General features: G+C 37.1%; 1 protein-coding gene across 8 annotated transcripts in view; it reads right to left on the reverse strand.

Annotated features, from left to right (window-relative positions):
* TASP1 (taspase 1) overlaps positions 1–25837 on the reverse strand; it is a 58938-nt gene that overhangs the window by 21677 nt on the left and 11424 nt on the right. For all 8 annotated transcript variants that reach the window (XM_026668499.2, XM_026668500.2, XM_087948642.1 and 5 more), the window contains exons 5-11: positions 25129–25249; positions 23530–23614; positions 21618–21697; positions 16615–16721; positions 10608–10727; positions 8255–8333; positions 2227–2337 (exon numbers count right to left, since the gene is read on the reverse strand). In XM_026668499.2, coding sequence (XP_026524284.1) covers positions 2227–2337; positions 8255–8333; positions 10608–10727; positions 16615–16721; positions 21618–21697; positions 23530–23614; positions 25129–25249 — 703 coding nt within the window. The remainder of the gene's footprint in view (positions 1–2226; positions 2338–8254; positions 8334–10607; positions 10728–16614; positions 16722–21617; positions 21698–23529; positions 23615–25128; positions 25250–25837) is intronic.

Raw genomic sequence — 25837 nt, forward strand, 5'->3', positions numbered from 1 at the left:
AGGTTCTTAGGAGCTGAGAATACAGCGATACAAGGAAGTAACAACTAATAACTTAATAGCCAACCATGAACATCCTAATTAACAAACAAACAAATAAAAAAAGCTACACACAACCAGGAACCATATAAATACAATACATAGAACAGCCCAGTGTATATATTCTGGAGGGAGAGAAGTTCCGTGATGACAGGCTCTAGCACGAGCTGAAAGTTTGGAAAAATATACTACTGGGTGTTTTAAAAAATTTGGGGAAGGTATTGTAACAAGGTAGATCACGTCAATGTTATTGGGTAAAAGAAAAAAAGAAAAGAAAAATGTAACCAATGCTCGATACCTGCTGCAAAATGTATATATGTATATATATTTGTTTATATATATATATATATATACATACATACATACATACATATTTGTTTATATATATATATTTATTTGTTTATATGTTTGTTTCTTCTTAAATGTTTTAAATATATGAAACTTAAATAAACTTTATTTTAAAATGAAAATAAAAAATAAAAATAAAAAATGGATGGAAATAATTTGCCTCAAGGAAGGCCTCCCTCTGTCATGCCCATGCTTACACTGCTACAAAAGTATGACTTAATTTATATTGTCTATTGAGCATTATGAACTTCAATCCTATAGATAATGTCTATAATAAAACTGAACTGCTTTGGGTGTACAAAGGGAATTGTAAGGAATTTTCTTCATACAAAGCAAGCCATCTTGTGATGTACAGAAATCAATGGCCTATATTTAATTTTGCATGACATTATCACAGGCAGCAGCCATATTCCAAAAATGAAAAATGTAAGTTGACTTCTAAATGAAGGAATGAGTTGCAAAGCAGTGGATTACAGTAGAATTTAGGGAAAGGGTTTTGAATGTTAATATAAGGATCAGAAGAAAGGTTTGTCTGAAGCAGTACCGGAATCAGGAAGGATTAAAACATAGGCTCTCTCTTCAAAGGCTTGAAAACATTCCTGCTCAGTTGAGTCAGAACTAACACAGAACAGATCAGCAAAGACACAACATCCATTCACTCTGTGACTGGAGAGTTCTAGCAAACTGTTTCACTTCATTAAAAAACAAGTTTATCAATCACTGCTTTCCCTTCTCTCTTTTTGCATTATACACACACACACAAAATTAAAAGCTCTTTAAAATGGTGCACGTGCAAGAGAGGGTATATATGTAATACCAGCTACTTTGGAAAGAATCCTCCTCTGCTTTACGAATTAAAGAATACTTCCAATAAGATAAGATTCATTTAAAATCTAGTGCATAAAACTTACATTTACTTATTAAATATCTATAACAAAAGAACCAGTTTACAAAACAAAAGGACAGAAATAACTGAATGAAAATTAATGGGTGCTTCAACTGTGCAGAAGGTTTCTCCTTCAACTACCATACCTGCACTTAAAAAAAAAAAAAAATCACCAGAAAACATATTCTACCAATATTTAAGAAAATGGAAAAACACCCTCTTTTCCCAAGTTTTTGAATCTTAAATCAAGTTATAATAAGTTTGAATTTAAGCCTAATTATATTACCGTCGTTTTATACTTTATTTTCTAAGCTATCTCGAGTACAACAACAAAATAAGTAGAGCAACAAGGTATTAATTCAACAACAGAGCAAAGCTTACACTATCAAAGAACAGGGGAAGAAACAATACATTGATGAAATCTCATACAAGTATTATCAAGTCATTTGTTTCTTAGTACCAAAGCATTTCACGTATATGATTATTATTCAGGCTGAAGATGGTGCCACATGACTCTTAAGATACCAAAAGTATTATTCTGCAACAGAATTACCTTTGTGTTAAAAGAAACCGAATGCCCCCTAAAGACCAGCAAAAATATTAGGCAACAACCCTTTTTAGATTAAAAAAAAAAATCATGTCCCGGCCTACAAAGTAGCACAGAACTCTTGTTGTCACTGCATCAATGTGGATGGAAACTGATCAAAGAAAGATTCAACCTAGAAATAAGGAGAAATTTTCTGGCAGTGAAAACAATCAACCCATGGAACAGAAATTGCCCTCGGAAGTTGTGGGAGCACCATCACTTGAGACCTTCAAGAAGAGGCTGGACTGCCATTTGTCAGAAATGGTGTAGGGTCTCCCGCTTGGGGGTTGGTTCCTTCTAACTCTGTTAATTTGTTTGTTAAATATGGCTAGAAAAAAATTAGAAGCCAGCTATTGAATTTTGTACTTACTAATAAACTTGTTTTGCATAGTTTCTAGCAGAGCCTGATGAGCATCTTCATTCTGCAAAGCACATGAACATTCTCTGGCCAGTAATGTCCGTACAAGATGCTCTCCACAACCTACATAAAGGACATATACATATGGGGATGGTTAATATACATGTGCAAAACAGAAAAATATATTTATCTTAACTAACAGTTGTATGGAACTGCTACAGTACTTTTCTCCGAGTACAAATCTCAAAAGATTCCAATGAACTAGGAAGAACTTGGGGGGGAATCAGAACCCATAATTTAGGAATTGAACAGAGTATTAATTCACCATTTGGTCTCCCAGGATGATTTTCAATATAGTAAAAGTTATTATTTCAAACATGATCCATTGGTTTTACAGTAAGAAAAAAAGACAGTATTTAAGATTCAGTTAGCAACACTTAGGGGCCCTCACAATGTTTTCTCACTCATGCTTATGTAAATTTGAAGCCACTTGTGTTATATTATAAATCAATAATGAAGAACAATGTTATGACATATAAACACCAAAGCCAAACTCATAAACATAGTTTATCTTTTTTTTTTAACCTTTGGGGTTGAACTTATAAGAACAATATTCACTTATTAACATATTCAGTACTTAACAAAACTAAATAGCTTATTCCTGCATTGCATATCTACATAAAAATAGTATTACATAAAAATCATTATTCAAGTTAATACTTTTTTTTAAAATTTCTTCCTCTTAACAGACACTTAACTGAAGAGTCAGGACAGAGTATATGTCTAATACTCTGTGCTGTCTCTTCAGTGAAGTTTTTGTTTTGGTGACTATTTTTGAATTTCCAAAGAGTCCTGTCATTTTTTCCATCACACTTAGGGAAAACTGTGTGATCAACCATAGCTTACTTCTCTACATTCTCTGAAAAGAAAGCACCAACATTAACTACTACAGACATCATGTCAAGATATTTTATTGTAGAGATTTATACAAAGAACCTATATTATTATAAACAGATGTTAACCCAACGGTGCAGTACTTAACAAAGGATCACACTTGCCCCAGCCATCTTTTCAAAGTGCTAAAAGGTCACTTCAGAATATATCTTGCTGAAATCAGACTAGCACCTTTACGGTGGCAGTCCCCGACTCCTGCTCACCAAACAGTTTAAATTTTTCATTCTGGAATAGTTTACAGTACTACCGTGTTTCTCCAACAATATCCCCCCCCCCCCCCATAGGAAGGCCCAGCATGTTTTCTAGGCATGAGGTGAAATTAAGCCCCTCCCCCCAAAATTTAGGCCTATTTAAAACATGTGAAATGGGGGGAGAGCGGGGGTGGAACTTGCCGTTAGGAGCAGCCTGCAGGCAGCCACGTCTCACCACCAGCTGCTTTGGATTCGCCCCAAAGGAGGATTCACCCCCTTAAATGCACTTCCCACCTTCATCTCCTTTAAGGGCAGACGTAGGATGGAAATCCACCTCCTGGATTTCTCCTGACAAATCCCAAATATATTCTTCCCTCTCTCCCTCCTTCTTTCCCTGCCAAGCTTCCCAGAGGATTCTCCCAAAGGATTCACCCTCTGGGAAGCTTGGCAGGGAAGGAAGGAGAGAGGGAGAGAAGAGAAGAGTGTCTTTGGGATTTGCCAGGAGAAATCCAGGAGGTGGATTTCCATCCTATTTCTGCCATTCAAGGAGATGAAGGTGGGAGTGCATTTAAGGGGGTGAATCCTCCTTTGGGGTGGATCCTTTGGGAGAATCCTCTGGGAAGCTTGGTGCTAAGGGTCTGTAGGATGATTCCCTTTCTCTTCTGTTTGGATTGGAAAGTTTGCCTCTGCTCGAAGGGCAAAATGGATAGATGGTTCCCTTTTTAAAACTACCAGGAGGGGTGGGGAGGAAGCTGCCCGGCCAGTCTGTATTCTTAGGGAACTGACGGAGGGAATGAGAGTAAAGAAAACTTAAAAGAGGGGGAAAAGGTCCACGGGGGGGGGGTGTCGGGCGGCTGGAGCAAGAGGAGAGCGCCCAACCATACAGGGGACAAGACTGTGACCCAAAGCTCTGGGGCGGGAAGCAAAGCAAGGCGTGGGGGGGGGGGGAGAGAAACGATGGCATCACCCTCCCGCCATCGCTTCCACCCACCAAAGCCTAAATGACTCACCGACTTGCAGGGCATTGTCGATGCAGCCGCCGTCAAGCAAAGTGATGCCCCTGTGGGAGGGCAGGTGGTTCTCGTTGGCAGCGGGGTCTGTCCTGCCGCCGCTGCTGCTGTTGTTGGAGACAGTGCTGGCGAGAGAGGCGCCACTGCCGGCGGGAACCGTGGAAGCTACAGAAGCAGCTCCCCTGCCCGAGAAGTGGCTGAAACACTGATGGTGGAGGAATGCACTCAAACCATTCCTCCACCGACTGGAAGGGCCACTTCTCCGCTACCGCCACACTGTGATGTCCAGCACGGACTCCAGCCTCTGCGTCTTTCCTAATGGCAGCAGTCCGAATGTGGCATAAGCCGCGGTGAGGGCAGAAGGGAAAGAGACAGTGGCAGAAGAAGCAGCAGAGGCGTAAGGTGCCTCACCACCGCCAAAGCCGACATCCATGCCGTCCCCGCCCGCCCGCTGACCCAGCCTGCAGCCAGCACCATACCCAGGTCTGCAGCAAAGGTGCTTGGTGTGGGTAGGGAGCCCTCCGTGCTCTGCCATGATCGGCCATTAGGAGCGGCTGGTGGCAAGGCATGGCTGCCCGTGGGGCGCTCTAGGTGAGGGTGTGCGGGGGAGGAGAAATTAAGTAACCCCTGAAAAGATGGCCTAGCCGTTTTTTCAGGGGTCAAAAGAAAATAAGGCCCGGCCCTATTTTCTGAGAAACACGGTACTACTACATGCTGCTAACTAAGAACCATAGATATTTCCACTATTTTTGTTCCAATGTTTTTTTTAAAAAAAGGCAAGGAGGCAGATACCTTCTATATGAATAGACCTGTGGGGAGCTGTGATGACCTGGAGCGTGGCACAAAAGCAACACAGTCAGATAATCAGTAGGAGTCCCTTTATTAGCTCCAACTTTGCCTCCAATGTCCTGGTTACCTTCTGGGCTGGAGAAAAACTCTCCCAAGAGCAGCCTTTGGCTGCAGAGAATCAAGTCCAAAATGTGGCCAAGAAAAACTGTAATTATTAAGTCCAATCAAGGCAAGATGAGGTAATTAGTCTGGCAGAGCAAGAGAAGAAATTCCAGACGTGAAGCATGGCACGGTTGGGAAGACACCAGGAACACAGATAATCAAAGTCAACATAAAATGAACGCCGCACCCAGCATGCATCTCTTTTAAACCCACTTCCCAGGTGTGGCTAATGAAGGGAAACAGGGCTCTTTCCTCCCTCATAAGCCACAGAACCCACATTGCTCTCTTCTCTGTTCCTCCCTCCATACCCTAGGATGAAGAAGGGGTGGGCCTGGGTCTTCCTCTGTATTCCCTCTCCCTTGTTCTAACTCTCCCCTGCTCTGCCCAGCTGGACTTCGGTCTTCCGCAGTTTCCTCCACAGCAACGGAGTGGATTCAGATTCTGACAGGGGGCATGACAGGAGCTATATAACACTGACTCTTACTGTTTATTAAAGCCCACCCTCAAAGAAAAAGTGTTTCTCGAACTATATATGCAAAGAAAAATCGCAGATAATTTAACCAATGTTAAACTTCAAGATGTCAGGTGAATATTCTTTACCTCCAGTTTTGTTGGGATTGTTTAGGAGACAGCTTGTCAATAAGGCTACACTGATTTCACTGGTAGCTCACTGACTTTTGTCGACCTAAAAATGTAAAGGTAAAGTTCCTATGGATTTTAATCTCTAGTCGTTGCTGACTATAGATGGTGGTGCTCATCTCCATTTTCAAGGGCTGTCGAGCCAGCACTGTCTGAATACACTTCCATGGTCATTTGGCCAGCATGACATCAGTGAGTGTTGATACCTTCCCACTGAAGTGGTACCTATTTATTTACTTGCATTTGCATGCTTCCAAACATCTAGATTGGTAGGAGCTAGGGTGAAGACAGGTGCTTACCCCAACTCATGATGCTGAGGTCTTGAACCTCCTGGGCTGTCGGCTTTCCAGTCAACAAGCCCACTGCTGAATCATCGTGCCACCCTCTATAAATGTAAGGCTGATTAAAAATTTGTTAAAAGTTCTATAAGTAAATCCATATTGTGGTAACTTTAAATATTCTGATAGTTTCTCTGTAGCCCTCAGTAGGATTATCGACAAGATTAAATACTTCTAACTGATGTATATCATCTGTATACCATTTTAGGTAAAAGCTCAGATGCCTGAACATTTTCCCATACAAAAAAGTCTCCATGCACAAACCTAGTCTTTTAGCCTCACCCATCTCTACCATCATAGATTATTACACAAGCAGAACTTTCAATGAAGAGGAGTGCTTATTGATTGTTTTGACCATGGTGTGTGTGGGAGAAGTGTTGGGGCTGGGCAAACAAATCTGGAATCTTTTTGCCATCAGTGGAGATCCTGTGAAAGACAGGCAACAGACATAACTGGATGTCTACCAAGGGCCACTCACTCTTGAAAGGGCTGAAAGGGATGTATGAGAGTGCCTTTTATCATGACTATATTTGCCATTAGCCTTTTCTGTAGAGTAACAGGAATATGATGAAAACAAGGAAGGGAAAACAATGTTGAGGACAGGAAAGAGGAAGAACATTATAGGACAGAGCAGTTAGCTCTTTGTTAGTGGCTCCAATGATTGAGAAGGTCCACATTCAAAAATAATCAATATTAACTGGACTATATCAAAAATAATCAAATTGTTTCCTATTTCCCCCCACTGGGTTCACTTCCTACCCATGGGCTCCCAATCAGTTTTCCTGTCAAACTACCTGCCCTGACTGGGAGAGAGGGAAGAGGAAGGAAGGAAGGAAGGAAGGAAGGAAGGAAGGAAGGAAGGAAGGAAGGAAGGAAGGCTTCAGCTGTGGATCACCTGTATTAGGTCCCTCATAATTTCACTGTACTATTATTTTTAAAGCTAAGAAACATTTTTAAAAGCATCTATGCACATTACAGTAGTACTCCAAGGTTAGGAAGTCTTTTAGGAGGTGCATGATTTTGTGCTGGCATTCTTTCTGGAATGTTAGAATTAAACATGAAAAGCTTGAAAACTTCAAGGGCTCTGAGTGTTAACGTTCTTATCAGTTTACATGACCTTTGGTTACTACTACATGTAATGTTTTTCATTTCAGCTTATCACAAAGCCTAGCACCTACCCAAATCCCCTTTAAGCAGATTTCTTAAAAGTTTAAAATAACCTCAAAAAAATCTTTTTTCTTAAACAAAAAAAACCCACAGTATTGAGCAAAGTAAAACATGACTTATTATTCAAGCCCAGCATCTTAGAGTCATCTACCAATGGAACCAAGATGGCATTGCGAAGAACTTTTGTAAAGCGAGGCATTTCAGAACAGTGTGTCAAAGAAATTGTTTCTGTTTCTTTTGATGAGCTTTCCTTTCAAGTCAGGAAATTAGAAGCAGGTGTGACAGAGGGCATCTGCATTCATACACCACACTGAAAAACACACGTTTTCAATTTTCAGACATGAAAGCAACTCCTATTGAGTGGAGGAGAAATGAAAAGCCAGGCTTCTTTCTGCAAGCCACATGCAAAAAAGAAGGAAGCTAGGCAGCAAGTTACAGTGCATGAACTATTATTAAATAAATGATCAGCCACAGCAGCAGAGTTGCTGGAGGATGCAGAGAAACTCATCTCTCCATGTTAAAACCATTATCTACTATACGGCAGTATTTTGAGCTTTTACTCCAAAGTGGCACCCATCAATATTTCAAAACTTGGTAGTAACTATTTTGGAAAACAATTCAGTCACATACGAGGAAATGACAATTCAGACTGGAATGAACTGAGCAACTGGATTCAAACAGACAAAAGCAGAAGTTTTTGAATAGAAATATTTAGACATTTCAAGATATGCAGCATCAATATATTTCAAGAATTAGCATTAAGACAAATATTTATAAGAATAGCAAATACCTGAGGTACTCACAGCTGTAGAGTAAGGATTCTGAAATCCCATATTTTCAGCCCAGCAACCACATCCATAAAGAGCTGCCTGACAGAACAGTAAGAGGATTTTATGTAAAAACAAAGTTTAATCAAGTGTTAGAAAATAGGTTTCAATACAAACACTAGGCTTGTGCATATTATCTGACAAGGTCTCTTATTTCTAAGCAAACTCTTTGTATTCCCCTAAGCCACGAACCCATGAACGTTAGAGCTTCCCTGCAGAAGACAAGCTGAATCTTTTTTTTTAATAGAAAAATCCACAATAACTCATAAAAATATTACTCAACGAATACAATAAAGATACAAAATATTATAAGCTAAAATATTGGATAAGAATACATTACTGTATAGTCCTAAGAAATGTAATTTTTAGGATCTTTACTAATAAAATTCATAAAATGATGCTACATATCATAAAAACCTCTTGGTTCTGAATAACTTTTAATATTCTTCTGTATTAAATTTTCCATTGATACCATATACTTTTATTTTATAATGATACATTTTCAATATAATTTACAACATTTGTATATTATCAGCAGGTAATTAACATATAACATTCTTAAACTGTTCTTAGAAAAGATTGCCCACAAGCATAATTTTTCTTCTACAAATTGTTTGGAATTAATATTGGTAATTACCTCTCTCTCCATATTCCAAAAGATGTTTATCACAATCACCTCTGCAGAAGATCTAAAAGACCTCTTTTTCATTGCCTTTCTAACCATTTTGGGAATATATTCTATAAACCTATTATGTACCGTATTGCCGGCGTATAAGACGACTTTTTGCCCGAAAACATGCCTCCAAGTGGGGGTGCCTTATACGCCGGTATATCCACTGCCGGGCTTGGAGGCTTGTTGGGCAGCGAAGGCGCCTCTGGCTTCCTGGATCCCCTGCGTCTTCCGCTTCATCCCGCTCGCCTCGCTCCGCCCGAGGCTGCAGCCTTACTGCTCTTCCCACGGCCCCTGGCACTCTGCCCTGCCGCTGCAGCCCCGGGATTTCTGGAGGCGTTCCGGTGGTGGTGGGGGTCGTCTTATACGCCGGCAAATACGGTATATAGCAGTACAGTACTATTTATAAATTAACTTCAAAGAACTCTCTCTAACAAATGTAGGAATGGCTTAATAGGATTATTTCTGCCAAATTCTTTCCCACATTGATTGATCTATGTGTTTTGTTTTGTTTTGTTTTTGTCTGCCACCATTGTTTAGAATGGTCACACAATTATTTTAAGAATGGTGTAAATTTAGAGCAAATTTGCTGAAACGCTGACAAGAAAATGGGAGAGTATTCCATTCGCTGACTTTTATAGTGAATCTCAGTTCAAAGATATTTGCAGGAAGAGGGAAAATGACAAAATGAGTGCCATGCCACAAATTCTGCCATTTTTATATAGGCATTGGTATATTACAATCACGTATAAAAGAGGCAGAGTCTGTGCTTGCTTCATCATTTTGCAAAATTATAAGTTTTTCCCAACATTTCTGTTTTAGTTGTTCAGACTGTATCCCAAAACCTTTTTCATCAATCATGAATACTCAGCAAATTAACAATATCAGTCTGTAGGTTTATATATTGTGTATTTATAAATGTATTTGTTACTTCATATCTTTCCATTTCTTCCAGAGCACAAGGTAGTTCACATGGAGATTTTATCTCCACAACATTCACCATGTAAGTTATGTTGGACTGAGAGAGTGACCATTCCAACATCATCCAGTGAGTTTGCATGGTTGAGATGGAATTGAATCTGAGATCCCTGGTCCTGCATCTTAGTCATTATACAACATTGATACGGAGAAGCCATGAGATTTCCCTTGCCAGAAGTCTGATAAAAAAAAAATCCCTGCCTTGCATAACCTCAACAGTATTTCAGAAAGTAATGGAATAGTTATGGATAAAACATCAGGCACAAAGCCAGTTAGGTGACCTTAGGGCAGCCAGTCTCCTCTCACACCACCCTATGGCAACTTAGGGTGCCCTAGGCAATGGCAAATCACTTTCAAAATCTTTGCTTACAAAACTGAAGAAACCCATCTAGACAATTGCCAGAAGTCAATACTAACTAGAAGGTATTTGAAAAACACAGAATAGGAAATCAAATTTTCAGAAGCAAGTAGGACCATGCTTCAAATATCCAAGGTCCAAAACTAAAATGTAATATATTAAGTGCTTGGTAGGTACCTACCGAAAATGGGTTATCATATAAATGTCTAACCTGAACAAGCATTGTTTTCATCAAGTTGAAGAATGTGCTCTCCATTTGACAACAAGTTTGGTTCAAAAAGGTGAAGATGCACCATCAGATTAAACCTACCTGACCAACTCTCCCAGGATGTTTCAAAGCTAAGCCTCCACTGGACACGGCAGCAGCAACATTTCCTTCTTGATCAATAACAACTGCTCCCACAGTGTCCAATGTTTCTGACTCATTTTCCTATATAACAGGAAAACAAAGATATTGAAATGATATTCTTAAGCAGTGAGATATTTTTGCAGTTGAAGACATACGGGAGCTTAGAGCCAAATAACTATAAATGGAGGACAGGACTGTTTACTTTTCTTGACTCTACATCCAATCATTGCTAAGGTCAGTTTTTGCATCTGAAGTTTATCTACAATGGCGCTAGTCAGGGAAATATTTTTACCAGCTTGTTCTGAATAAAACTTCATTAACAACGAAACACCTCTAATGAAGTATTTTCTTCCTCTGAATAAGCAAAATAAGACAGGGTTTTACTCAAAATGTATACAGGTCCCCAGGTTAAAAATGTCCCGATTTAAGGACATCTTATAGTTTCAGTATGTTAAGAATGGAGTCTATGTAGCAAAATTCCAGTTAAATACACAAAGATTCAAATTAAATTCACAGTACTACTTTTACGGTAGTTTAATACTATACCGGCCTTCATACAAATTCAACTTAAGGGACAGGACTTTGGGAATTCATTCTTAAACCGGAGGTTACCTGTAGCACGAAGATACTTATGCAATGTCTTTTACAACATTAAGTACATCACAACAATGCACACAAAAAAATCTGCTAGTAGTGACTAGGGTTGAAATAAGCAATGTTCTTATTCTCTTTCTGATGCCCTTTTTTCTTTTTCTTTTTCCTCTTTTGGATATTGTTTGCTGTCTATTTTTTACATAACAGGGTACTAGGGATGAGATAGGTAGGAGTGGTCTGGATTAATCATTACCAAAATGCTTTCAGAATCAGGCTCAAGATCAAATGAAATTAAGTCATGGGGTGCAAATTACCCAGTCCTGAAATGTATTTTTTAATGAAATGTAAGCTCTATTGTACTCAAATGGAACTTACTGCTCAATGCAAATCCAGACAGGACAGCAGTGAAAGGAGTGGCTTTTTTACAATTTATCCCTAAGTATCTCTACTCAGGACTAAGTTTTTCTGAATATACATTCATTAATAACTGAACAAGTCGTAATATATTCCTGGGTCTCTATCTTGTTTTGTCCTTGTTTTAAGATTAAGATTACTCCTAAAACTGATATAATCAAGTACACATTTGTTTTTAAAGTAATTATTTTTAGATGCTATGCCTGCTGGCAAAAACAAAGACTAATGTTCCAACCATCATTTTACTAATTATTTATCAGCTGGACTTTCAAGGGATCTTCTGCCAGTTCTTCCCATTACAAGCAAGCACTGCACATGAGTTTCCCATCCAAATTAATATAGTGGAAAGAGTTGTATATATGCTTCATTCTAATGAAGATTAAAGCCCTTAGAACAAAGGCACTCTAAGAAGCAACCAAAGCCCCTCATAAATCCTCTTTTAATCTGGATGACTTTGGTTCCAAGAAAGAATAAAAGTTGTAAACCTAGTTCATTCCATTTTGCCACGCAGAAGCTCAAATAAGTTATGGAAAACGAAGTGTTTATTATGAAAACATATGAGAAGCAATGATAGACTATTTTGGACAACCGGAGCCCCTACCGGAGCTCTTGTGGCCTTCAAACTCTTGCTTTGCAAGTCCTCTAGCTTTCTCATCAAAATGCCACAAATAAAATAAAAACGGAAACACCATTTCCTGCCATTTTGAACTGAGAATCCGATAAAAGCTGCAGTGGAAGTCTTCTCCCCTCCCTGCAACTCCCTGTGAAATCCAAGGGGAATAACAGTTGTCTCAATATTGGGGATATGACCCGATCTATTTTTCAATGACATCTCATCTATTAATAGACTTTGATCTGCCCAAAAATATTAAGTGCAGCTCCTGGAAGCCTTGTTTTACTTAAAGCTGTCGTAGCTTTGGATAAATCTAACTTTTTTCATTCAAAAGAATGATGGTTTTTAAGGCAAAGTTACCAATGTGTGATGCCTCAAACAGTTTTGTTTATCAGCCTTCTTGCTTGGAGCTGGATGCAGATTTGGGCTGAAGCTGACTGACCTTAGATCATCCCACTGCTTTCCATATTTAAGGGAGGACTAGAACCTGTCCCTTTCCACCCCTAATCTAGCACTATAACCACTCTATCATGGTGGCTTTTATTTCCAAGTGACTTTTTTCCAAAATCATTTTCATCACGGAATTCTTAAAAAAATTTCCTTATTAAAAATCACTCCATGGACACCAAGTTTATTGTACACATATGGAAACTAAAAATAAATGGATCTAATACCAAAGAACTAAGCAAAAATAGAGAAGGGGATGCTTGTATTTCTAATATCAGGAGGAACCACAATCTATGCATTCCTAAGATCCCCAAACTTCAGAACTGAAGCAGGGAAGACCATAAGAATACTCTAATCCACACACCAAAAAAATGCTCACAGCTATTAAACTGCAACCCTTCAGTGGAACCTCAGCATTCTGAAACTACAAGTATCTAATGGCACTGTTTTTAAGGCTCCTGCAGTCATTCAATATTGTGCCAAATATCTGGCAGTTGTGATTTTTAAAATCATACTGATTTAATGGTCTAATACAATTATTAAATATTTTAATTTAGATCATTTAATAAACTTTCCAATTTGTGATGTATATAGATGTATCAATCCATCCACAGCTCTTGCCCCTTTTGAAAATTCCTGTAAAAGTCTCCCCTAATCCTTCAAAGTGTTCAATATTTACCTCCTGTTGATTCCAATGACATCACTAGCCATGCTTCTTGCAGTTCTCATACCTTGTTCTAACCCTTTATATAAAAATACATTGGATCTCAAGAATAGAAAGTAAAAAGGCAACATAACCCATTCTAAAATTAGCAGTCAGAATTGTCTGCAAAATAACATTTAAAAGATATGTATATTTATACAGATGCCCATCATGTATTTTCCATGTCAACATCTAAATAAGGGATGCCAATCTGGTGGTTTAGATCCAAAATCCCCATGATTAGAACTCATGGGGATTCTGGCAGGTAGGATACATTAAACAGCAAAAAGGTTTTGTTCATTCCTTTCTCTCAGAGCAGCTCTGCAATGACTAAAAAAATGTTCTGGAGGTATTAAAGATTCCAATCTTTGGGGGTGGGGGGGAATTTCACCTAAGGAACAGAGACAAAAGTTATCTCTGGAAGCCACTGATTCAGTGTCAATTTCCAGTGACTGCCTGGACTAGTCCCTTTGGTTTTGGAAATAGCTTCCCAATGCTTGCTTCCTAGGGCTGAGAGAAAGTGACTGGTTCACACAGCTATTTTTGTGCACAAGGAAGGACCTAAAGTTATGGTCTCCTGGTTTCTAGTCTGGTGTTCCAACCACTATACCAAACTGTCTCTCTCTGGAATTTCATTTCTTTCTAATTTCCTCAACAGCAACGGGAAGTAAACTACATTTTTGCAAAGGGAAGCAATTATTCCTTTTGCAGAATAGCAATTCAGTTTCTTCCTCATATCAATTAAAGGGGAGGAAGGGGAAAAGGTTTTTTAGCTAAGAAATCACTTGTATTTCAGCAGCCATAAAACTTAATCCACGCACTATAAAACTCACTGTATATTACTTGTTATGAACTGCTCAAGTAAAACAGAACAGATCCAGATTTTAATTTAATTATGCAGCATAGCGATATGACTAGAGTGTTGTTCTATGTCAACTTCAACATCTGGCATCAAACCATAAAAGAGGTGAAAATGCTATCAAGTACGTGTTCTTGGCAAAGTTACAGAAGAGGCTTCTATTGCTTTCAGGGATGCCTTCTCAAATCTCTCCATCTATGACTCCAGAAATAATGATATTATTATAAAATGAAGAGGTGACATACCCAAAGCATTGTTGGAAGTACTTTATAAAGAAGGTGTCTCAAACACCTGGCCTGTGGGCCACATCTGGACCACTGAGGTCTTTTGAAGGCACTACCAAGAACCCATCCTGCCTCATTGTCTTGTCCCATGTGCAGGTGCCATGCGAGCCCATGATGATTGTGCTGGTAAACAGAAGGAACACTGCCTGTGATGTCACCATTTGTCTGTGCTAGCTGCCTATAGCTTTGTAAACAGAGCAACAGAGCAATGAGATGTGGGAGAACAAACGGCCTGGAGATTGCAACCAGGGCAGTGCAGCATTTTTCTATATTATTGTAGGCAACATAGTTTTGCTTTTAGCAACAATTTATTGTCCTTTAGTTTTTGTACTGTTTGTAAAAATAATGTTAATTATTAATAATATTTACTGCATTTTGCATACGTTTGAATACTGCCCACTAATTAGCTCATTTTATGCAATATAGACCTCAGATTCATTTGAATTTCAAACTCTTGGTATAAGGTATCAGACCAGAATCGTGACATATCAAGTCCATTGATACTGCAATCCTACATAGAACTCAGATTTTATAGCATTTCTCAATTCAGTTGTGAAGGTGGCATTCTCCCATTCAATGTTATAACAAGATACTTGAAATCTTAAATAACAGGTTGATAAGCTCATGTTCTGGCATATTGGAAGCATTGACTTGCCCTTTATATTATGAAATGATACCATTATCAACCTTCCTGGAATTCTTTAAGTATCTTTGTTTTCTTTAAGATATTGTTGTTGTTTTTTTAAAAAAACCAAAATAAATACCTGAATAATAAGTAAACTTTTTCTCTGAATCAACTTCCCCACAAAAGGAGATAACAAAGCAATGTGTTTTGCAGATGTTTTCCACATATCTTTAATTCTTCATGGTAAAATATGTTCAATATATATTCAAAAGCTATATTCAGCAACAAGAAAACCAGGCTGCTGAAATTAATCTTAGTAAACAAATGTCAACCTGCCTTTTGACTAGAGGACTACTCTGGATCAGTCAATGCTAATTAAATGCCCAGACATGTTTACCTACCTGATATTTAAGGTTTCAGCCCTTTCCAGATCCATAGAATATGCTTTAAACTGAGAAATTTTCATCAAAATCTTAAACTGGAGAAAATGTCTCAACAGATATTTATCTTTTCATTTTGCATTTGTCATGCACATTCTGAAAAAGTGAAAATAGTAAAATATATCATCAAGCTATAATGATGCAGCAGACTTGCTCTCAGATAAAATAGTGGCTTGGATTCAAATGTGTGCATAATGGCAGCTCAGTAAAATCAAGGATACTTAAAATTAATCGCAACAATGGCTTTTAAATTAGCTATGATTAAAGTGCACATGTTTTAATGGATCTATTCAAATACACGATTTTTTTTTTAACCCTGGAATATTTCCTTCATTTTTTTCACTTTTCTCTTACTCAAATTTAGTCGTACACACATACACACATCACAATGCTCACTTTCAAGATTAATAGTATTATGCAGAGTGCAGAAAGGGTTGACATGAGAAAATATAGTTATATTTAAATATTGATATAGACTTTCACAGCTGGTATCTGTTGGGCAGCATTGGGCTTCAGGATTTAGTGACATAGATTTTGTGATGTTTCCTACTGAGTAAAAAGCGTAGTGGTCAGTACTGACCTATTTTGGTTAATAGGTTACAAGCATAACTAAAGTTCAGTGTAATCCCAAACTAAGTATCTAGCCTAGGAATTATTTTGGAAACCAACATATTGTTACAGTATCTGTATTTTACAGGGAACATACTGACACAGGTATAAGAATATAAGGAAGTTTATTCCACATATTATAGTGTCTAAACCTATGTCCAGGTATGCAAGGACTTTTCATAAATACAATCTGACCGATAGTTCCTGAAATAAACACTCCAAAGAAACATTAATTGGAAGACTCTAGTACATGAAAAAGCCACATACATAAGTATACACATATACACATTACAACATTGGTTTCAGTTTATTGAGCTGTTAAAGTTTGAACTTTGCTAAAGTATTAAGAATGACTAACATCTTTCTCCACAGATACTGACCTTTTCACTTGTTTGTCGTCTTTTCTTCAGCTGAAAAAGATTTGTTTCTACTTTTTCAGCCAGCTCTAGTTTCCTCTTGTTCCTCTTAAAAGCTGCTAAACTAAGTCCTGTAAAATATTTAATAGCATTTACATTTCTGAAGAACTAAAGCTATTAACTTTAATAAATTCTTCTGTCTTTCACCCAACAAACTCAAACATATATTCAGCATCTGTCTATTGATCTAAATATTCCTAAACTAGCAATACAATCTTACACAATTTTAACCAAGAGACATCATCTTTAAACTATCAGAAAAAAAAGAGAAAGAAACATGTGATCCTGATATGTGTAATTTCATCAAATTAGGACAAGAACAGTGCCGTAGTTGATACACTCAAGAAAAAAAAGTTAATTAAGCAGATAATAACAACCTCAAATGCAATGAAATGAATTGGTTAGCAAGACCCTGAATTCTTCTTCTCCAACCTTCATACATTGAAATGGTAAATGGATGTTCTCAAAGACAATCTCTAATAACCCTTTCAGTTCTAACTATGGACATTTATCTGAGTGTTGCAATTTCAATAGGGCTGTTAAGAAATTGTCACTTCCACTAGACACAAGATTGCCTGCTAACTTTTTAAGGATCTGAATTGCTACCTTGCCCTCTTTAGAGAAACCCTTCCTAGACTAAAATTATCATGTGTACATGCCATTGCAACTGTTTATCTTTTCTCAAGTATTTCTCTCCTATCAAAAAACAAAGAAATTTAGCTAGGAACGATAAGCAGTCTACCACTTAAACACTGAAGAGATCCCTCTTTGCTAGGTTCTCAGCATATGTCATCATGCATCATCAGGTGCTGCCTTGAGATCAGTGGAGACTTTTCAAAGTTTTCTTTATTATTGAATAAGAATTTTCATCTTTTCGCTCAACACGTTCAGTTTTTTCTCACAAATATCTAGGTCAGGGGTGTCAAACTCAATTTTCATTGAGGGCCGCATCAGGGTTTGTTTGATCTGGGGGGCCGGGGGTGGGAGTGCCCAGCTCTATGTCACTCATCGAGGCTCAGTTTTTGGCCAAGACGGCCTCCTGCAGCCCTCTGCCAGTGAAAATGGAGCCCAGGGAGCTCTGTTTCACTGGCAGAGGCACTGTGGGCTGGTCCTTTGCTGTTTCCAGAGTAGTCCCATGGGCCAGACCTAAGTACCATGTGGACCAGATCTGGCCTGCGGGCCTTGAGTATGACACCCCTTAATCTAGGTGAACAATCCTGTGTAGTCTTTTTGAGTCAGGATCTTCTGGTGTTAATAAAATCCTTAAAATGCAATGTCCTTGAATTGGGGCAAACTTAAGGTTTTTAATTTACATGAATAGCTGCTCCCTATAAAGTTGCCTATTTTCTCAAGCAATCAAACCACATTGCAGTTTTATGCAACTTTCAGTAACAGTCATTAATCTGTAATAACTATAAACCATGAAATTTACATGATTTTAGGAGCATTCCCTTCCCCCAATGAGTAAAGTGTTGTCATTTCACCATCAAAGAATGATTCTCTGGAAAAGAGATTTGCTGTTTAAACTCAGGTATTCACTGACTGCTTTATTGATATAAACAAGTCAAACATTTTATTTTATAATGAATAGAACAATTTGGAAAATTGTCTTTTCCTTTGGTGAAAAATAAACACAATCACACAAAATCTTTGTAGTGAGATAAAAGCCTACTATTTCACTACAGAATATGGAACTTTATGTCTTGATTAATTCATGCTGCAATCTTTTTCCAAGATCCTCAAGCCCAATTAACATCAGCTTGAGGATGTCATTAGATGATACGTTTTCCTTTAGTTTTTGAATGCTGTTTCTGGTGCCAATTCATATTAATTTATCCTTTTGCACACTATTTGTGCTATATAAAGGAAGAGGTGCATAACTAGCAAATGCTAGTGCTCATATCAGTAACTAATGAGAAAGGGAATAAACTCTTGATGATCTCAGCAGTTACTAAGTGGTCCTGTAAGAGTATTGCCTAGGTACATATACAGATTTGACATCTGGGTCAATTGCAACTTTGAATCTAATGCCTCTGTCCTTGTCCTAAAGCTTGCTATGCCTAGTGGGAACATGTTTTAGGTTGAGGAGTTGTGTAAACAATTACTTTGCCTCAGGAAATTGATCAAGAAATTCTCTGAACAAATTTCCATCTTGTTTCAGTTGCTTTTGTTGCATTCCTACCAAGGCTGGCTGTCTTGCGATATTGCTCCCAGCCTCATATGCCAAATACACAGAGCTTAACTCATTTGAAGAGGAGGTGTCATCTTTTCTGCACTCTATTCAATGGAAAATTGGTATCTGCCAGGGTGCCATTTCTATTTTTCTAGATGCTATTATATTGAGATTTCTCATTGTTTACCCACCCAGCTGCCAGGTGGACTTTATAATAATAATAAAACTTTATTTGCGGTCACAGACCAAAACACAAGTACAACAAAAGAAGAACATGGGAAAATTAATCATGAACAATTGGTCACCAAAAACTTGACTAAGAATTACAGCGTTCTCCTCTGATGGTAACAGCTCTTTAAAAAAATTTGGAAACCTGAAAAGTGATTTATGAGGAGCCATCCCCTAGACAATGTAAGAACAAATTACTAACATTGGGTCTAGAAGGGTCTGTTTCAAGGAGAGACAGTAACTTAGATCTGCCTGTGTTATACATAGGGCAATATAAAAGGACAGGTGGACTTTTAATACACTGTGGGAAAAAGGTAAAGTGAACCATATCATCAGTCTTAGCTTTCCTAAAGAGATCATCACAGTCTATACGGGGGAGGGTGTGTGTGTGAAAAGTTGGCACCCGCTTTGAGAACAGAATTCAGCACCTTCCTACTTAAAAGGGAAGACAACGATGTCTAATTTTGTCCCAGATTTAGTTTAAAGGTTCTGCCAATGCAGCCTGCAACTGCTATTTCTTCTATATGCTTGATCTTTCTTAGCAGTGCTATCTTCCAAAATTCTACTTGAAACAATATATACTGTGTCCCTCTATTTTCAGTGCATTCAACTGAATAAATGTTAAGAAATGCAATTTAGATTCATTTATCCGCAGTATACTAAAATCTAATAGAAGAAATTTAATTATAAATTTAACAATGTTAGAAATAATGATCACTCTGCCTATTTTATTAACAGCATTAAAGCAATTACACTTCTAGAGTTGTGTAATATAACCACTTAAAGTATCTTAGAAGCCCTAAAAATCAAGTGTAATCACAAAAAAGGGGGCATATATCTAATCCTCAGTAAAGCAGATCAATCATAGAGCACCCCCTGGCAGTCATTTTGGTGTATACTGAAAGGCTCCGAAGATTAAATAATATGAAATTCTATTTCAAAAGGAAACGGAAGAAATAGAACTACATAGAAAACACTATATATGAGAGTTACTTTACAATTAATGCAATAACAAATATTTTTATCGCAACCATAAACTCATAATGCCTCTGTATCAATGAGAGATTTAAATATTTTAAGGTAATATAATGATACTCTTGTTGCTAATGTTTCAGTGAGCTGGCTCCAAAATGACAAGGTTCCAATCTCAAAACTTTTGATGCAGCAAATCAGAGAATGATTCTTAACTATTTGAGTAATATCACATTCAATTTACAGTGGAAAGTCAGGGAAGATACAATCTAATGCAACAAACACTTTAAAACAAGAACTTATTTTTCTCTTCTCTAATACAATTACCATGATGTAAGGAGATAAAGTGGAAAGACCAAACATAATAAAGAAAGTTATAAGAGAAAATTAACAGCTAATATCTATTTATGCAGAATGTTGTGGGTATAGTTAAATACTATTGAGATGGGACATTCTACAAGAGAGATTTTTAAATACTCAGAAAAGATGCAGTCATAAATTAGAAATATATTCTATATCAACTTAAAAATAGTTCTATATATGGTTTAAATAAATTATACAAATTATATACAAATAAATCATCATTATTATTGTCGTCGAAAGTTAAAATTTCCCAAACATAAATAGCTATGGCACTTTCAATAATCTCAAACAAAATATTTATTTTGCAGTAGTTGTCACTTGTCTCATCCCAAAGGGCTCTAAGTGGTGTATAACATCAAACAAATTTAAGGAAGACATTTAATCTTCAGACCTGCAGTGTTTTAAAGATCTGTAACATACAACTGTAAAGCTTATGTGTTTTTTCCCTTTCTACTCTTGCAAGCCCATGAACTTGAACACTTTCTTGATAGTAATTGAAAAGTATATTCTATATTATCCATAATTTAACTTCAAGCTGAATAAATCACCACTTCTGCTCAAATAAAAGGCTACTAGTGATAATTGTAATAATTAATTATTCATTAAATGTATATGCCGCCCAACTCCCAAAGACTCTGGGCAGTTAACCATCATTAAAAACAATATAAAGAATTTAAAAAAAAGGACGAAGATGGTGAGGTAACAAATCCAAATGGGAAAAAAGGGAAAGAAGATGTTTTTGCTCACTCTCATCAAAGCCCTGTGTGAAAACCCAGAGCTCTAGGACTCTTTAAATTACCAGTTCTCTGGGGCTTTTTGGATCTCAGAGGAACTTCACTCCAGAAGACAGATGCTACTTCAAAGGTGGCTTCCAGAGTCCAGAAAAATGGCATTGTTTAATTGAGGGAACCTGAAGCACAAACCAACTCTGCCAGATCAAATTGGCCATACTATCAGGTAGATACTATGGCAGGCAAGCAGTCCATCACATAACCAAGTTCTATGTCATGTAGGCCTTTATAGGTCGCAACCAGCAGCTTGAATTTTAATATTCAAAAACTTCCTTATGAATATCACTATAATGGCTTTGAAATAATAGTTATGATGCAATGTCCCTATAAAAAGACTGATGTGACTATGGTATGAATTGTACCTAAACAATTCCATTTCACTGATTTCTGAGTGTCCCTTTAACACTTTCAATAGTAATTTCTAATAAAAAGATACTCACTTGTTGCCATGACACCTGGAGGACAGGCCGATATCCCATGATCCACTGCCCATCTGAAGGCCCCCTCAGCAACTAAGAAACTACAAAATAGGAGAGAACAAACAAGTGGCTGGGAGAAGACATTCTGACAGGAAATATTTTCATAACTTTCAGTATAATAGCCAACTATTTCATAAAATTGTTCTAATTAAGTCAAAGCAGGAAACAACAGAAAACACAATATTCTTTAAAGTGTTAAATGATGCACAACCCCATCCTAAGCAGGTTTGTTTTAGAAGTAATCCGAGTATCACTTGGCATCTATTCTTTTTAATAATTGCACAATCTAAGCCATATTTTTGAATCTGTGAAGAAATACTGCAGGTCCAAAATACTTAATTGAGATGCAAATTAAATTTTATTAATGTTGAGGAGAGCAGCTTTCACATGCCTTGTCTTCCTAGCTTTCCAAAAATCTTTAAATAAGATCTTTATTGAAATCCCTAGAAAATCTAGGAACTTAATGCTCATAGTGATTCCCTGGGACTACCAAGTACTTTCAATACATTGATAAAGCAGATAGATTTCAGGTTTTCCACTACTATAATAAAATAGCTGGCATTTTTATAGATTATCTGTAATGCAGTCTCATTAGAATTGGATATTCAGAAAAATTTTTCCTTATGTACCTCTGTAGAAAATAGGCATAAATATAGTTTATGTTCAATTGTTTATGAAAATTAAATCAGTTTGAAAATATTATTTCCAGAATAAAAATTATCATAACCATATTCCACTCCAATGTCAAACCAGCCAATTCTTGAAACATGTGTTTTGCTTTGAACTTGAAACATTTGAACAGCCTCTTTGAGTGTTCCAAGCTCAAAAAAACATATGTATTCCAAGAGTTTTGTTCCAAGGTAAAATATGCTAATTTAAAAAAAATTAAATCTGCCAAATTTGTTGCTTGTAAAGGAGTCTATGCTGACTTTCTGCACTAAAGTTACAGAGAAAATGACCAATGGATTGAGTATTTTTAAAAATGTAACAGGAAGGAATACAGAAAATATAATTTCTGTCTGCCCAGATGGCTGTTTATCTCCAAACCAAAATGTGTCACCTAAACAGAAAATGGCTGAAATTGTAGCTATTTCACCTTGTTAAAATGTTGCATAAACACCACAAGTTCTTAAAAGATTCTGAGGTACGGACTGATTTTTTTTTTGTTTCCTGAAAAGAATTATTAATATTTATTCCCCCCAATTCTCAGTTTAAATAGATTACTTTGATCAAGTTTGGGTAACTGTCATCCACTTGGTTTTGGGCCCTAAGGTGTGAAAGGTGTAAGTTTGTTCTGGTACCCATTATTTTTGATGTGAATATATGGTGGTGTTCAAATTTGGTTCTGTTGGAATACTTGAACCTTTTCATTATTGTGTCAAACACAGCCAATAGAGAATGTTCTGATGAAATGTTCAGCAGGGCTATTTTGTTCTGCATTCAAAATGAAATATATTTTCCATTTTGTCTATACTCTTAAATGGAAGCATATGTTAACATGTTATAAATCTGGAAGCAAAAGGAGATGAAGAAATCTATGTCTTTAAATCAATATTTAGTTTTGACATTTGCTGGACTCAAACATTTGAATAGCTTTTCAATTGTGTAAATATATACACGCACACACACAACCACAATGAAAGACATGATAAGTAGAAATATTATCCTTAATTCTCAATTCTATTTACAGCCATAGTGAAAACATAAGATGTTCCAAGACCAATAAAGTAATCCAGCCCTCATCTAGTTAGCATGTTATTGGTATTTTTTTTAAACAAGCTTCTATCAATAAGAATAATTTTCAAAAATTGCATTACAATGAAGGAGGAGGAAGAAACAATAACAACAAGAAAAAGCAGAATAAAGTAATTACCAAGGCGGAATTCTGCCAGCAGATAGCTTTCCCTTCTGCCCTTCACATAATAATTTATTTGCCACGGAGACAGGATTTTTGATTCCTGAAAAACACAGTTCATCTAAGAGAACTGCAACATTGCATTACAGACAAATTTGCAATACATTAAACATATTCCTTAATTCCGCCCCCCCTCCCGATTTTGGTGTTACAAAGAAACCGATACTAACTAATCAGAAAAAAAGTCAGACAAGAGTTTATTGACTGAATCCTATGTTAAAATGATGATTCAAATCATGTCACCCACACTAGGGGCACTTTTCTCAACAGCAACAGATATTAAAGGATGGGTTCATTTGTCAATACTGAAGATCAGAACATAATTTTCTTTTTTAAAACAAACTGAACACACAATCATACACATATGAACAAATATCATTTTCCTCAAATGAATACTGCAATTTAGAATGTTTCCCATGTTAATTTACACTATAAGAGAAAGTTTTACATATATATACTATTCAAGTGATACATATTCAAGAATTCTATCTATTTTTTCTGTATTTGTTTTCAAAGATATACAGAAAAAACTGTAATATGACCCTTTTACAATATTATTATGCTCCCAAAACAGGTTTATTGAGTCAAAATAAAGAAAAACTACCGATTTATCGGCGTATAACACGCACAGGCGTATAACACGCATCTTCATTTTAAGGGGGAAATTTCAGGAAAAAAATTTAAAAAATTCTGCCTGCCTGCCTTAGTTTCTGGTTGTTTGGGAGCAGCTTCGGCTGAGAATAATAACTATTCGCCTCTTTTACTCAGCCGAAGCTGTTCCGATTCAACCATTAACGAAGGCAGGCAGGCAGGCAGAACGGAGCACTGCGGGCGGGCGGACGGGGTGGGGAGAGGCGACAGGAAAGCCCCCGCTTCTTTGAAGCAGTTTCTTCCTGTGCTGGTGGAGGAGCGAGAGAGCAACTGAGAGAGCTGACCCAGAGAGAAGGACAGGCTCGCTTGCTTCCTCCCTCCCCTTCTTTCATTTGTGTCCTTGATCCCCGATCCCAGCAGCATTCACCGAAGGCTTCTTAACATTATATCGGCGTATAACACGCATACATCATTTGCCCCCTATTTTCAGGGGGGAAAAAGTGCGTGTTATACGCCGATAAATACGGTAATTGCCATCCTGATTATCTAAAGTCACACTTATTTCAATGGGAAACTTTCCACTGATTTAATATTTCTTCCATGTTCTAGATTCAGGTTACTATATTCTTCTGCTTGTCTCTATCATTATAGCATACCTACTCAGGAAATTTCAAGTACCATGAATCATTGCCAAAAACATTTCAAATGCGTTTGTTTGTTTTTTAAAAATGGCCAACGAACATGAACAGCGTGATTCTAGGCAGTGTACAAAAATTCAAAATTAAGCAACAGTTGGCAATAACAATAACAATCACTAGTATGTGACTTGGCTCATATTTCTATCCTTTATCAACTTACTTATCTTGGCCTCAAAGTGAGATTGGTTGTGACATGACTAAATACACAAAGATACACAAACATCATTCTGGTATCAATGTTACATCTTTGAGAGCCTAATCTACATACCACTGAGAGCTCCCACTGCTCCAAAATTGAGTGATTTTCCATCCATAATACTGGCATCACATTCAATTTCACCTAAGAGATTTAGATTAGATCCCATTCCTGCATTTGTAAAGGGTGAATCCTATAAAGAAATTTAAAGAAAAAACATATAAACAAACATCTATATTATCACAACAAACAACGGGTCAAATTATTGTTATTGAGCCAATGTGTTGCCAATTCTCAGCCCCCTAATTTGAATTCATGATTCCCTACAGGGGAACAGAAGAGAACAGAAGAGGATAGGAGAAGAAAAAAGCAGAAAAGAGAAAAACAGAGTGCAAGTGAAAGCAAAACTGTAAAGAGGGTAAAGGGAGAGGATGTTTTGAATTGATACACATTTATTTATCTGAGATATAAATTCTACAGATGCATGCTCTGAGTTTTCTTTAAAAACCCATTTTTACCATTCCATTTTCATCTAAGCAATATAGATAGTGAGATCCCAATTGTTGTCACACATTGAAGTTCAGGGAGAGGCTACCAAGTGAAAAGCCTCCAGGATGACAACAGTAACTGCCAAACAACTACACAAAAGCAAGAGGAGGAACAAGCATGGGTAAGGAGGTATAAAAAATCCAAGCTTTTACCCTATGAACTCCACTATGTGGCTATAGTCAGAAATTGTATGTAAGTACTGGATATAGAGAAAGTAGTTCCGAGACCTGTG

The sequence above is a fragment of the Notechis scutatus genome, chromosome 1 (assembly GCF_049901735.1).
Source record: "Notechis scutatus isolate UNSWTSFEM ecotype Mainland chromosome 1, rNotScu1.2, whole genome shotgun sequence".
NCBI lineage: Eukaryota > Metazoa > Chordata > Lepidosauria > Squamata > Elapidae > Notechis > Notechis scutatus.